Source organism: Trachurus trachurus (genome assembly GCF_905171665.1).
Source record: "Trachurus trachurus genome assembly, chromosome: 18".
Lineage (NCBI taxonomy): Eukaryota > Metazoa > Chordata > Actinopteri > Carangiformes > Carangidae > Trachurus > Trachurus trachurus.
In genome coordinates, this window is record NC_139909.1 from 23512155 (window position 1) to 23528631 (window position 16477).

General features: G+C 42.5%; 1 protein-coding gene across 1 annotated transcript in view; it reads right to left on the reverse strand.

Moving 5' to 3' along the window:
* The window catches only part of tmem102 (transmembrane protein 102), a 31352-nt gene extending 16723 nt beyond the window's left edge, over positions 1 to 14629 (reverse strand). Inside the window, exons 1-2 of the mRNA XM_083993202.1 lie at positions 14483 to 14629; positions 12263 to 12475 (exon numbers count right to left, since the gene is read on the reverse strand). Coding sequence (XP_083849328.1) covers positions 12263 to 12464 — 202 coding nt within the window. The 5' untranslated portion in view covers positions 12465 to 12475; positions 14483 to 14629. The remainder of the gene's footprint in view (positions 1 to 12262; positions 12476 to 14482) is intronic.
* Between the last annotated feature and the right edge of the window lie 1848 nt (positions 14630 to 16477).

Genomic DNA, 16477 nt, shown 5'->3' on the forward strand with positions numbered 1-16477 from the left:
AGATGAGCCTGGGGAAAAACTCAATATCTGATTTTAACATCAATAAATCATCACAACCTTAATCCTGGGAGAAAGCTATGATTACCATAAGCAAACACCAGGAAGAGCTGCTGAGTTTTACCTGGAGAGCTTTGAATTATCTATACCTACCTTTTTTTTAAATTAAAACGTTCACAGACCGATGGAAATAGATGAGATGATGAAGATAAAAAATGCAGCTCGATTTGCAGCTTTAAAATGAAACCGAAGATTTTTCTAAAGAACTCTCAGTTTTGTCGTGATGCTGTGGTGGGAATTTACTGACATTAGTATTCTCCTTGTAATAAGTAGTGAATTAGTCTTTTGAAGTAGTTGCAGTTTAAACCTTGTAGCAAACCTGTTGAATCCATTAGAGGTGACAACTGTGTCCTGAGTACAATAAACCTGGGGTGAGAGGAAGGACATCAGGATGAACTATGTCTAACCCTGTCTCTCCCTCATCTATGTTGTAAATGCCTATAGGTAAAACAACTGGGGTTGCTACAACACCATCTATGGGGTAGATGTCTGTTAACTATTACATCCTGATTGTTTATTGCCTGGGAAAACTAATCTCACTTCTAGTAATGAAGTAACCAGAGACATACTACATTGGGGTATATAAGAAGGGACTGCAATCTCTGTTCAGGGGGCATTACTCACGAATGCCACATTTTCTGCAACAATACTATAATGCATCTTTTGCTGCTTTAAAGTCTGACAGACGTACTCTTTTGTGTTACTGTGCGTTCACACCAAAAGCTTCCAAAGAGGCAAAGTCGCCCAAGGATGCTCTTCAGACAAGACAGCGTCCAGAGTGACTAAATATTTTTAGCCGCTTTGGTCGCTCTTCACGTGACTGATGTCAAAGTTCGAACGCACTGGTCATTTGAAGGAGCAGGACACATGGAAGGAGTCAAGGACACCTCTATTCTGACTGGCTGCCGCCGAACCGCGTCATAGCTAATTACCATAAAGTTAACCAAGACTCAACTTCTCATCTGGTGACGCTTTGGAAGCTTTTGACGCTTTGGAAGCTTTTGGTGTGAACGCACAGTTACAGTTTTTGAGGTTTATGTGTTAAAATGTTTTGTATCTGATCTGCCAAGGGACGTAAATTAGCTCCCTGCTAACTCTGGTACAATGCATTACATGGTAACATGTATGCTTAATATTGTACATGGTTCTTTTACAAAAAGTGGGGGAAAAAAACAACCTGATTTTAGATGAGAGGTTTTAACACAAACAACTCTGTCTCATAATGTTCCGTTATTATCTCATAGCGTGGTGAATGTGCAGGTCACAACTTGTCCACCAGAGTATTTTGGAGTTGTTGGATTGTGAATTTGATGAATTTGATGAGTTTGATGAGGGAAACCAAGAAATCCCATGAGCCTCCGTAGCGTAGCTCTGAGCAGCTTGCGGCTCTGCTCCGCCGTTCTAAAAACAGTTTGCACCAACAATTAAAGGTAACGAACCTACTCCTAAAACTATAGGGATTATGGCAATGGGCCAATTTTCCAAAATGTTGAACTATCCCTTTAAGCTATCAGAGACATCCTGCATCCACTACAGAGCATATGTGAATCACACACAGAGGGATGGACTAGCATGAAGTAGCAGACCTTTCGACTAATATAAATGACAGTGATGGGAGATGTGGTCCAAACTTTGAGAAACAAGTGCATGTCTTTACAGCAGAGTTTTCCCTTGACCCCCCTCAGAAGAACAGACCTCCCTGTCTGTCGCTCTCTCCTCCGCCTGAATATGAAACAACTGCTTCATGGAAAAGTCATTTTTTAAAAACTAATTTACGGTGATTTTAAAATCAATACATGTATTTTCGCAAAGCACCATTTTGCCATCTGTCATGATGAGAGTTTGTTAACGATTCAATACACCACTGTGTTATTACGCATTGATGTATTGAACTGCATCTGCGCAGCACAGGCACACACCAACAGGCCATTTGGCTGTGAAGTCCCTGCTACTTCACTTTTATCATTGCTTTACACTGAATAGCACAGCTCTACTTGAGATTTCAGATTTAACACGCTTCAACAGCAATGCACACTTAATATACATACATATAGGCTATATATACTATACTCATGGGTGCCTTCAGATACGCATCAATCAAGATGAAGCTACAAAGTGAGGATGCGGAGGAACCCATGGGAAAGATGTCCTCTGTCAACATAGCCGGAGCGAGAGTATTCCACCACACACACACACCTCTGGTTCAATACACTCCAAATATAGTTCTGTAAATCTCTCTGGAAAATGGGATTCCTCGAAATAAGCTGATGACTTCCATGTGTTGCTGTTGCAGAGAGAGAGAGAAAGATGGAGAGAGAAATCGTCTAAGACTGTGACTCCGTTCTTAAAACCAAGCTCCACTAAAAAACTACAATGGAGGTAAAGCTTGTAATCACACTCTGCATGCATTTACTTTTCAATACCAAGCACAAAGCTGAATGTGCAGCAGATCATCCCACATACACTTCCACAACCTGAAAGCAGTGCTCCTCACAGTACACAGTATAAAGAATGGCTGAGATTAACCTCATGCTGCCCACTACCCTGCCTGCAGAGGTAGAAACTGAGAGTTATATGTTAAGTAAAGTTATAAGTTATATAAGCATGAGCTTGTAATGTGCATGGGTGTAACAGAAAACAGAGGAAAACAGTCAGCTGGCTTGGCTCTGCTCAAAAGCTAAAGGGATAGTTCAACATTTTGGCAAACTGGCCCATTGCCGTAATCCCTATAGTTTTAGGAGTACTTTCATTACCTTTAATTGTCGGTGCAAGCTGTTTTTAGAACAGCAGAGCAGAGCCGTGAGCTGCTCAGAGCTACGCTACGGAGGCTCATGGGATTTCTTGGTTTCCCTCATCAAATACACAATCCAACAACTCTAAAACGCTCGCATGGACAAGTTGTGACCTACACATTCACCACGCTATGAGATAATAACAGAGCGTTACGAGACAGAGTTGTTTTTGAGGTAAATTCATGCAAAACCGGTGATGTGCGGTTCCGTCGGGGGCAGTTTTTCGGCAAGCAGTCTCTGCATTTGCCTCGAAAAAACAAATCCCATGAACCTCCGTACCAGAGTTTGACTGTAGCCGTTTTGGTGCACAGTGAGCCAAACCCTCAGATTCCTCAAGACAAAACTATATTAAAACCCTCCTCACAGAATCAGGCTGCTCTACTGTCAAAATCCTTGACTGAGCAGTAATCACAGTATCACCACATTTAATACAGATGGCTTTGGACAGATTAACTGGTAAGGAGCTCCACTGGAAGTCACAGGCTCTTGACTGAGGGCATCTTAAAGGATGGAACGCTGCCCTATCTCAGAATGAGACTGAGTTGTTATATTTCACCTCTGTGTGACCTTCCTGTTATTCGAGATAATAAAACTCCATTACAGCAGCGGAGCATAACAATAATCTTAAAGGCAGCCTCATCCTAAAAGGAGCAATTCAATCCGTTACAAATGACTCCTGACTAATATAGTCTCAACCGGATGTTATCAGTGCTTCTCAACCAGCGCTTCACCTCGCACGCTAATAGCAGGATTAATCCCAGACAAGCGAAAGGTGAGCCATTCCACCCGCTCCTTGTTTATGAATTTATATCAAGACGGCAGATTAGCTCCAAAATAGCCCTATTAGGAATGAAGAAGTTCTGAATTTAATCAGTTCGTCGGGCAGGGAGGGGGGAGGGTGTTTGCGTGTGTGTTTGACAGTGTGCAAATGTGTTTAATACAAGAAAGAGGAGTGAGAGGGACGGCGGACATTGTGTGTCCAAACCACCCACGGAGAGAGAGAGGACGCGGGAGGCCGTCAGTGTCTTCAAGCTCCTGGCTGTGGGCTTTGATGCCAACTGCACGACGATACCGCGTCCCGACGAGTGACAGGCAATTATCACTGAGAGGAAAAAAAACAGTCACCACAGTTTTAGTCTATTTTCACATTTTTCATGTGTGCTCTTCAGAGCAGCTCCGTCTTTCAGAAAGCCACGTACGGCTGATGCTGACCTTTGATAGGAGAGGCAAAAGAACAAAAAGATCAATTCAATCTCATTAACGTTCCATTGAAGTGTCTAATTGGCACTATTACAAGCAATTAGAAAGCAGAGCAGCTCAGAAAGACTAGGCTATACGTTAAGTAGGCCTTTATGATAAGCCTGTCATATAATGTTAATGCCGTTCAAGTGTAATGTGAATTTATCATCATGATTTAATCAGTTCTATAATATAATCGTGGTATTTTTTTCCAGCCTGTTGTTTGTTGTGGAATACTCATCAAGTGTGTGATTCATCCACACTGAAGCTCTTTGCTGTGACCTCCTTGATCCAACCCAAACAGGCTGCAAATGTTTCACAATAATAGCGATTTTTATGCAGTCTCGCAGCCATTTCTGCAGAATGATGTTATGTGTTGGCGAATACATTGTGGTTCTGCTGCTTCACAGTTTACAAGTTGAGATAAGTTGGACCTTTCTCCCTGAGAGGGCCGAGGGCATCGACACAACAGGATCGGCATTAACTTGCAAAACTGTGGATCGTTTTTGGCAGTCGACCAAGCCACAGGGATTTGTCCCGGCATGGCCGATGGACACTCCAGCCTGAGTGGTACACACACAGAACACACCAGCAGTTTGAGTAATTATCACTTAACTTTAAGGGGTAGTTCAACATTTTGGGCAAATTGGCCCATTGCCACAATCCCTATAGTTTTAGGAGTAGGTTCGTTACCTTTAATTGTCGGTGCAAGGTATTTTTAGAACGGCGGAGCAGAGCCGTGAGCTGCTAAGAGCTACGCTACGGAGGCTCATGGGATTTCCTCCTCATCAAACTCATCAAATACACAATCCAACAACTCCGAAACGCTCTCATGGTCAAGTTGTGACCTGCACATTCACCACGCTATGAGATAATAACGGAACGTTACATGACAGAGTTGTTTTCGAGGCAAATGCAGAGAGTTGAGTGAGTGAGTTTGATGAGGGAAACCAAGAAATCCCATTAGCCTCCGTAGCGTAGCTCTGAGCAGCTCGCGGCTCTGCTCCACTGTTCTAAAAACAGCTTGCACCAACAATTAAAGGTAACGAACCTACTGCTAAAACTATAGGGATTATGGCAATGGGCCAATTTGCCAAAATGTTGAACTATCCCTTTAATGTTAGCAAGCTATAGCTGCATTTCTATCTCTCTCTCTCTGTCTTTATCTCTCCATCTTTCCCCCTCTCATCTCAACCAGTTGTTGCCATGCGTTTCGACTTCTGTCATTTCAAATTAAAAGTCCTTGCAACGTCATGAACGGCTGCACACACACACACACAGTGTATCTGTTCACAATCTGTCCATAACAGTCGGACTGTGTATTTGTTGCTACACAAGAGTCTTATTATATTCCTTGTGTTTTCAATGCTAATCAATCCTGCACATCTGTCCAGCTCTTGCAACAGAAAATGATGAGAAAATGTTACTGATGAGATGTCGAACAACGCTATTACTGCCATCTCTCCATCATATCTAATAAAATCAGTTCAATACTTTTGAAAGTGCTGAAAAACCATAACCTCCTCCAAGGGGGTAATTAATCAAAACCTTCATTAGGAAATACTAGGAGTGAGTATTTTTTCAAAAACTTGGATTGAAGGGAAGACATGCTGCAACGACTTTTTAGAGGATTACTGAAAAGTGTCGGTCTGTGAATGAGTTGTGTGGCAAACACAGTTTTCTTAAAAATATGTTTTTCTGCGACTCCAGACAGCTCCAGCCTGCACGGAAGATACTGTTATCAGCTGACAGCTACCACCCAAATGATTCCTCCCATTTTGCCTGGGGAATTCTGAAAGTGTGATTATAAAAAGAGTGAAAATCACAATGTCAGCCTCGGTTATTAAAATGAGCAGGGTGGCAGATAACACGTCATGCAATGTCAAAACACTTCTTACTTAACACGCCACAGCCACCGAGTCATATTTAATTAGAAACAATGAAAGAGGCTTAATGAATGGTATGATGTGCTGTCGGTCTGTGGCTGTGTTCAGACAGGACACTCTCTTTTGTTGTGTTTGAGGCACAGACAGTTGTTGGTTCATTTGTTAAAGAGCCTCCTCTACAGGAGGTTTTGAACTCAGCTAATTAAACATCAACTAAATTATGTTTGCCTTCACTTTTGCTCTGGCGCCAGCTTTCCAACAATTAAGATTTAATGCCGCTAAATGCCAAAAAAGGTGTCGGCGAACAACAACGGCCATCGTTCATCACAGACAAGATGCTAATCATCTTTGCTGCTTGGCACTGGTGTGTCAGCACAGCAGTGATGAAAACTGAAGACGAAACAAAGCCGAAATAATCAAACGGTTCAGTCATCTACTGTTGCAGTGCCATGGATACGGCCTGGCTGCCAGATGAAGACAGACGCTCCAAAGCAAAGTGGCATTAACGGAGAATTAGTCATCCGGAGCAGCCATGTTGGCCCTGAATCCCAGCCTTTCGCTAAAAAACTTGCATCAGTACGGGCCGGGGGTCCTCAAATGAGGCAGGGAGTCAGAGCGGCGGAAACAGCATCCAGCTGTGAGTCAGTCGAACACAAGTTCACCAGCGTTAATGGGCTGGAGTCAAACACGGGCCAGACAGTGTGTGGATCCAGCCGGCCAGCAGACGGCCTGGCCGAGTGAGCCGCTTTCCCCGACGGGGGGATGGAGTCGCCCACTCTGGTAGTTAAAAAATAAAATCCCTCCTGGTTAAATTTTAAGGGCCAAAATAAAATATTCATAATATCGTACGAGAGGTTGAGGAGCCACACGAAGGTCAGAAACTTTGGGAGAAGTAATTTAGTGCATCCAGTATTAAAGTCTGCAGTGCTCTGACTGACTGGGGATGTGAGACGGTGAGAAGCAAAAACAAAAGCCACAGAAAATAAATGAATCCCTGCAGGAATTCTGCACTTCCAGACACCAGGGTTTGCTATTTTGTCCACATTACAGTGCAAATTGGTCAATTTTTCTCCACAGAAACTTTTTTCTATCAATAAGACAATGAATTCCATTAGAGAATGGAAATGTGTCATCATGCAGGTTTTGTACCAAGGTACAGTAGGTAGCTAAAGCCTATCGATCAATAATCCTTCAGTTCACATACTTGTAATTAATCATAATCACTAGGGCTCCAGACTGCCCCTAAAATTTGAGACAGCACAAGTAAATTTTTCATCTACTTGTGCATGTGCAACTTTTTTTTTTTACACTGGTGGAATATGAAAGGGACGACTCAAAAATCTGGAATCTGTCATTATTACAGGTCACAGGCCAATGTGTGTGAGGATCATGAAAGAAAAGGAAATGTGAATATTTGCCTTGCAAGTCGATTTACGCCCCCACATTTTCTGCTTGGGCTCCTAAAATTTGAAGTTAAAGGGATAGTTCGACATTTTGGCAAATTGGCCCATAATCTCTATAACCTTAGCAGTAGGTTTGTTACTTTTAATTGTCGGTGCAAGCTGTTTTTAGAACCGCGGAGCAGAGCCACGAGCTGCTCAGAGCCATGAGCTGCTCAGAGCTACGCTATAGAGGCTAATGGAATTTCTTGGTTTCCCTCATCAAACTCATCAAATACACAATCCAACAACTCCAAAACACTCTTGTGGACAAGTTGTGACCTGCACATTCACCACGCTATGAGATACGGAATGTTACGAGACGAGAGTTATTTTCGAGGTAAATTCACGCAAAACCGCTGATGCGCGTTCCTGTCAGGGACAGTTTGTCAGCAAGCAGTCTCTGAATTTGCCTTTTGGAGTTGTTGGATTGTGTATTTGATGAGTTTGATGAGGGAAACAAAGAAATCCCAGGAGCCTCCGTAGCGTAGCTCTGAGCAGCTCCAGGCTCTGCTCTGCTGTTCTAAAAATAGCTTGCACCGACAATTAAAGGTAACAAACCTACTCCTAAAACTATAGGCATTGTGGCAGTGGGCCAATTTGCTGAAATGTTTAACTATCCCTTTAAGGGCCATTGTGCTCCTACTAAAAAAAAGTTAGTCTGATTTCTTATTACACAGAAAGTTTGCACACTGTGCAAGAGAAATGCAGGAGAATCTGAGGTTGTGTGGGACTGATAACAACACCGGCCTTCATATACAGTAACATCACATGTAAACACAAATACAGGCTTTGTTCTGGATCTCCATTGTCCATTTTTCGTATGAGTTCAGGATGAACTTTCGGCTTGTGCCTCTCCTGACCTGAAGGACACCAACTCACCACTTCCCTCCCTCTTAACGCCCCCACTCGTCATTGTTCAAGCCTAAATGTGAATACCATTAAGTGGCCTAAGTGTGAGAGATAGTGGAAAACAAAGAGGTGGGTGGGGGGGGGGCTGATGAAAGAAGCCCAACAGGAAGGCAACAAACGGAGGTTACTGCAGGACAGAGTGAAGACGCGGTGAAGAAAACACGATCATAACGAAGCGCTTTTCTTTCTCCCTGATCCCATTTAACTGCATCTGACGACTGAGCCAAACACTCGCTGCTGCAACAGGTTGTCTTCCCGTCTCGGAAAATAAAAAAAATATTAAAAAAAAAAAGATGTGTGCCGAGACACAACAGCGCTCATGACTGTTTAAACTCGGATCAAAAGTATCATTCCCACCGACATCAGGGGGGAGGGGCCAACCTTGAACTGAGCTCTGCCAAAGCGCCGCTCACAAACTTTCACATCTGAAAAGTTGGGTCGAGGCTACGTCTGGGCCTCTCGCCCCGTCCTCCGCTTCACCGGCAGTGAAGATCCATTTCTGCCTTCATCAGACTTTTGTTTTTCAAAAGATATATACAGTAGCCCCCCCGCCACCCCGCCCTCACCCCCTCCCCACGCTTGCCTGAAGGCAAACCACAGTGTTTACTCAAACGCAGGGTAAATAAAAGCCTCTTCTTGGATCTGTCAGTGTGTGAGAAAAAAAAAATCACTGAGTGTATCTGTGTGTGTGTGTGTGCGCATGAGAGAGTTTAATCTCTTTTCTCTCTCCTTTTCCCCGACAGTGTGCAAAGCCCAGTGGGGTTCCAGCTGCTCAAACTTTATAAAAGCCAGGCAAAAACAGCCACAGCCACTCGTGTTCAACATCCACACACACACACACACACACACACACACACACACACACACACACACACACCTGCAGCAATGATGAGGCTCTTCCTGAAGGCTGGCAAGCTGTAACAAAGCCTCTCCATCAGGAGGATGATATTTGCTTTTCAGTACTGCCTTTCATCCGCTGCAGGGCCTTGAGAGGCACAGAGCCGCTAATGCAGCTACCACTGCATACTTGACTTTATATTCCTAGATTCCAACACAAACCATCTCCCTCTGTTGAAAGCACCAAACTTTCTTCTTTTTTTTGCTTTTTTTTTTGCTTTTTACACAGCCGGAGCTGTCGCAGCGGGTGGCGAGGCACAGGGTATGCAATTCCAGCAAACCACTGGTGATTATACCAGAAGAAGCAGCAACAAAGTTACCAGGAGATTCTCAACCAGGAGAGAGCAGGAGCAGACAAACAGGAAAGAGGACTGTTCACCCAAAAAAAAAATGAAATCCGAACAAAGAGAAAGGCAGAGCAACAGCTGAAGAAAAAAAAAAAAAGTTATAAGTCTGCACAGAGAAAAGAATCTCTGCCTGTATGAGGTGATTCAATAACACAAGAATAAAAAACAGGCCTGGGTTCCTTTTTTTGACTTGTGTGATTTCTCCCTGGGGGGTGGCAGCCTTTTGGATGGAAGCTATTTCAGATCGGTAAGAAGAGTGAAGCAGATCAGAAGCTGGAGCTGCCTGTCAACCGATGCAAGACTACTAATTTGACAGGAATAGCACGACCGCGCGACAAAAGGAGACGGAGAGCGAGGAGAGGAGAGGACTTGCAGGAATGTGAAACCGGGGGAGTGAAATTGCAGGAGCGAGTTGGGAAGAGAGTCGAAAAAGAAAACACACAAAACTTTTAACGGATGATGACCCCGACGTGCGTTTCTCAGATTTCCAGTGACAGACTTGATGGGGACATGAAAGAGCGGGGATGACAGAGGACAGCAGGGAGGGGGCAGAGTGCCACCTATTGGACAAATAAACACACTTCACTTTTAACTCACGGCTGACAGCACAACAAGAGTCAGGCAGAGACAGGCTGGCGTCTGCAAGTCAGCAGGGGACCCATGCAGAATGAACATGTGAGTCAAATTCTGGATGTGTGTGAAATCTGACGCTCAAAAACACATGTTCCCGATCAGTACACCTGCCACACAGACTGGAAGACAAATTGACACACTGTCCCTGGTCCATTATCTCAATGCAGATCAAGCCTAGTGTCAAACATGTCTCTCACACCTGCTGTCTCACAACCTGCACCATTAAAATGGATCTGTTAAAGGGATAGTTCAGCTTTTTTTGAAGCGGGGTTGTATGAGCTACAAATGCCCATTAAGTTCACAAGATGCAGTAGAAAGGTCTCTGAAAGACACAGGCAATACACTGTTGTCAATGAGGGACAATTATTCAGCTTATTCTTGCCGCCTACGAGAAGCCCCATCTCAAAATAATACACCAGTTCAAGAGTATGAGCTTAAGTAAAGATTTTATTTATTTTTTTATCTGGAACTAACCAACTTACTCAGTACTCCTCGGCACTCCGCCACGACACGCTGTATCACTCTGCTGTTCAGCTGTTTGTATCAGCGGTGTGAAGAGGCAGAGTGATACAGCGCGTCCCGGAGCCTGCCCGTGCGGAAAAACTTTTTTCCGACCAGCTGATGCATCGTAAATCTTTACTTTAGATCATACTCTTGAACTGGTGTATTATTTTAAGACGGGACTTCTCGTAGGCGGTGAAAATACGCTGCTTAATCGTCCCTCATTCACAACAGTGTATTGCCTGTGTCTCGGTGCAGTGCCATGCACCGGTGTTTCTCAGTTGGGGAGAGCAAAGACCTCTCTACTGCATCTAGTGTACTTAATGGGTATTTGTAGCTCATACAACCCCACTTCAAAAAAGCTGAACTATCCCTTTAAATATATATGTGTCCAATCCTATTTAAATGAAATGCAGCAGCTTTGTCCTTTTGGCCTCAAAGAAATGTGTTATCAGGAATGTACAAGTCTGGAAAAATGTCCACTCAGAAGTCACTGGTTGAAGAGAATAAAGCCACGGAAATGAACAGATAATACATAAAAGATGACTTGAACTTATGTGTTTGTTAGTTATCTATGTTTTTCCCCACAAGATAGGATCTATAGAGCTTTATATCAAATACAAAGAGCAGCATGCCAGGGTGCGTTTCAGTAAAGCAGGACTTATCAACATGGGACCTCTTAGTTCCACTGGGAATAATTATTTCATGTTTCATTCATTTCATAATACAGAAAAAAAAACCTCTTATTTCTGGATACTGGCATTCTCTTTATCTAACATATCATCACATTTGAATACAGCGAGTGAATGTGACTGTACTGATCAGCCTCTTGTGTGCACCAGCGTAAGGGTGGAGAAGGGTGTGTTACTTGAACACATTGTTCACTGCTCAGTGACGAAGCCCTGGGTAAATAAATCTATATGCACATTTGCCGACAGCTGCCTCGCTAGTTTAGATTTTTTTATGTTAAGACGATGCAAATGGCACAAAACACACAGATAGAGACGAGGCAGACGCTCCACAGTGGGATACGCTCTTCTCTTACACCATGGAACTCTGCATTCAAACCCATGCAAGTATATTAATAGTTAATTGACAGTAACTTTAACTCTAGGCAATAAATAATTACTGTCCCACAGGCTTCTACTGCATTAAAATCACCCTCTGTTAAAATTACAATGGGAAATATTATATATGGCTCATACTGTTAATTCCCAATCTCCAAAGTACACTGTGAGTTATGGTTACACCTGACACTACAGTGATTGTGATTGTAGAACCAGCATATCATGTGGTGAGAGTGATGAGGTTTGAGGGCATGCAGCAAAATAAATGTAATATTCAATTTCACTATGATTTAATTAGGAATATGCAAGTAGAGTGAGAGAATATTCTGTGCAGCTTTACAATCTGAGCAGAGATTTCACTGCATTTCCCCACCTACATCCCATCACTAGTCATATAGCTACAAGGCTTTCAAAACTGCGTGTTTGGTTTTAATAACATGACATTTTTGGCGGGAACATCGATGATACAGGGTGCATGAATCAGTGACATACCCAACATGTTGAAGATGAAGTCCTTAGCCGTGTGGACCTCTAAGGCAGTCTGGTCTCCAAACTCCCCCTGCTCCAGCACCACCAGCTCAGACACCTGCGCCGACAGCTGCTCCAAGGTGGCCCCCGACCGAAAGTCCACCTCTGACAGCTTCTTGGCAGGGGCCGGGGAACGCGGAGCCACCGCGCTCATCAGGGACTCCATTTCTACAAACCCTGCAGGGTGAGGAAAAGTGAGCTTTAGAAGAGAGAAATCATTTCAGGTTTGTTAGCCTACTTGTGTGACCCTATTTTCATGGCTAACACGGTCAGAATGGGTCCCCCCCGGGGGGACGAATTACGCCATTACAGAGCCGAACTAGAAGGTCTGTGCCCCATCCCTCACCGAGCTCAGTGCAATTCGGTTCAATACTTTTTTTTCCTAAGAAATAAGTAAACCAGACCAACAAGCATTACCCTGACAGAGGTATAGCCTAACAATAACTACTAGTATTTTTCACAAGAACAAAACCTATTTATTGATTTGTTTTGTTCACAGGATGTGAGTGTCCAGGCTGATTTGGTGTAGAGATGTTTTCACTTATGTATAATGCTTGCTTTGTTTTCTGCAGCCTCGTGTGAATCATGTGCCTTTGAGGTGCACTTGTACCGGGACATGTCACAATAAACAAGTAATATTAGGTATTTTAACAGTTGAAATTGTGATCTTGATGTGAAACACTTGATTGTTTTAACAGGAATAAAGAGCCTGAGTACATTTACTACTTGCAGAAGAGAAATATCTTAGAAACTATGAAGAAAATTGTACATCAAAGTACTCGTTTGTTCACATAGCTCAAAATGTAGTATCATCAAAAGTGGGCTATTTAACAGCCACTGGGGGGAGAGCCAGAAGCCCTCTCGTGTGTAATCAGTATTTTTATATGAGACTTGCAATGATGCTCACAACTATAAAGCAAACTAATTAAGATTTAAAGACTCATATCCTATCACCCCGCTATGAGATACTGTTCGCAGGAGAAGTCATGGATAAAGGAAGGTGCTAAAGGGGCAGACAAACTTATTAATATTACAGCTGTTATTGTCTATTTTTATCTACTGCTGTGTATTTATCTATTTTATTTACTTGACTTTAATTTTTCTAGTTATCATAATCATTTCTCATTTGTCTTATCCTTGAGGTGCCTACCAGTTCAGATACACCTTTATAGGAGTACAGTGATAGGAAGGAGTGTGGGTGCTTTTGTAATGATGTGATTTATTCTTTCTTTATTACTTTCTTTTTTGATCTATTTACCTATTTCTCTTTAAAGATAAGACTTGATGACATATACAAAATTAAGAGCAACATGTATAACCTATTATTCAAATAAAAAGTTGAATAACAAAAAAAAAAAGACTCGTATCCTGCTCTGTAAACGAGCAGAGTGAGTTAGAGGAGTGGAAGGTTATCAAGTACTTTGCGGAATATTTTGCATACCACAACTAGTCTTAACGCATTAAGTGCAAGGGAATTACCTTAACTGGGTGATGCACTGGTACGCAGACAACGTATATTAAGTGTTTGCTTGTTAACATGTTTGAATAATTGCACAAAGTAGTCCGCCTTGAACGTTATCAAGCTGAAAAGTTATAATGTAAACAAAGTTGAGTCGGGTGGAATGACAACATGGCCTCTGCCCCACAGAACTAGGTCAATTAGCGAGCGAGTTTCCCAGCTTCTAGCTCGCTAAGCTAATACTTTAGCAAATTAGCCTGCTTGCTGCCTGACAGTCAACATTAGATGATGACATAGTTTGTTAATAGGCTCAGAAAAATACAGCCGGGGTTGTTAATGACAGACTCACGTAACTACAGTACGACAGTATAAGAGTAACCACTCGACTGGTAGTGATAAGGTCCGTGACGTGCCTCGCCCACAGTCAGCTAATTTCTTTTATTAGCTAATATTAGCCAACTAGCTTTATCAAATTAGCATGCTAGCTAACATGACAGGTGGGGACAGTGGAGTCAAGTGCTGCGAAACACGACCGTGCATACAACACACATACACACAGGTTCATTCACTCTTAAATCTATACATACACACACTCACTCACACACACACACGCATACGTTCACCCACATGTACTCAGCTCTTGTCTCGTTAGCTCGCGAGTCGCGCATCAAATCATTAGCTATCAAGCTAAAAGCTGTTAAAACACCGCGGACGGACACACACACCCTTTACACGGTGACGCCAGGGAGTTTCTTCGCTATCTTCTGCGTTTACTGTTATTGTGATCCCCGTGTTTTAATCCGCCTTCTTCAGCTGTCATTTCCAACAGGTCCCAGGCGCCACCTTCCCCCTGGCAACACCGTCCCAGAAATCATGGTCCTACTCAAGAGGATCCAGGGATTAGTAGTTTGTGTGGCACGCACGCCCCCACATTGCAAAACTACAAAAGGATTTGGTGCGGTCAGCTTTATGAATAAAACTGTCCCCCCCGCAAAGAAGATAAGGCAGAGCTGAGGTTTAGAGGGAGGCAGCAGGGCAGGGCGGTTTCACGACTGCACAGCCAGTGTTTTGATGCATGAGCATGGAAGCAGTCCTTTGTAATTCCAGCAGCAGTGGAGTGGAGTGTCTGCAGCAGAGGGGCAGGCTGCTGCACTGGCTCATAGGCTATCATGTCTTGATTATCTATTAATAAAACATGTAGTTTGTGTAGCTACACTCTTCTATGGAACTGTTTTTGAATTAATCTGGTATTATACTTTAGATAACCCTTTGGTTCAGAGTCACTATTTGAACTCTTGAGAGTGCTGAGACCAGTTTTATGTAAAGTCTAGGATATTTATTCACCAGCCAGGAGAGTGCAGATGGTTGCTGTGGTTAGAGCTTTTGCGTAATACAAATATTTCACAAAATCTCTGTAATGATACTGCGTTTAAAGCTAAAGGTCATGAATAACCTTTTCTCCTGTGGGACAATAGCAGTGCTAATTCTTAAATGATCTATTTACTGTTCTTTTCCTTTTGCTTTCATCTGAGGATTGGTTTAAAGCCAAATATTACAATAATCACAATACACGATTAGATATATAATGTCATCATGACATTTAGCTTTTCTAGCTGTATCTTTAGTTATAAACACAATATCATTACAGGGGTTTTATATATTTAGATTATGCAAAGCCTCACATGAACCATCTGTACTCTCCCTGCTGGCAAATAAAAATACCAGACTTTACATAAAACTCTTGGTCTTGACATTCTCAAAGTTCAAAGATGTAATTCTGAACTAAAGATACTTGCCACAGTTAATTTAAAAATACTTCAATGGAATGTAAATCACCACCCATATGTTCAATTAAGACATGAACCAAGCAAGAGAATAGTGTCAATTGTCGAGCCTAATTGTGTTTTATTTTTTACTTCCTCTGTGTCTTTATTGAGGAATACTTCAGCTTTTAAAAACAATTTGATGCAACAGTCCTACAGACTAAATCACTTTTGGACTGAACTGCTCATAACTCACAATGAAGATATTGCTTCTTATTAGGGAAGCAAGAACCACTGAACCACAGACATTTAAAACTCCACATCCTGGAGCATTAAGCTCATATGGCATCATACTAAATATAGGCTATAGCTACAGTATAGCCTATATTATCAGAGTAAAAGACAAATAAGGAATAGAACAAGTGAACTGATATTCATGTGTTTATTATAGGTGCATGGATCTCTTTGATTCTTTAATTACACTCCATGTTATTTATTTCCATCATCGCTGCTAAACTGAACTACTACTTTGAATTGATAGTGTCTGAAGTAATGAGTCAGACTTTTCTCTTAGCCTGTCACTGGATCATTGCTCAGTTCCACACTGCAGTCTCTCTGATTGTGAGAAGAGCTGTCCATTTAGTGTCATACAGCGTCTGATTCATCGGCCCATTCAGTTGTATAAGCTGAACATTTATCAAGATAATGCTGTACCAAACAGCACTTGATGAGCAGGCTGAGGGAGTGACACTGCCCATCTGCAGAATGAGGGGAAGGAGACAACCCTGGCCTCCAGGGCAACGACTCTTAAAGTCTTTGCTTTCACTCTTCCTCTCCTTTGATCCCTTTTGCCCACAGAGGTGAATAATGAAACAAAAATATTAAATAATAAAATATAATATGTATGCTATTGCACCATACATCACCCATTTCTAGAGGTGGTTCTGCCATGGAAAC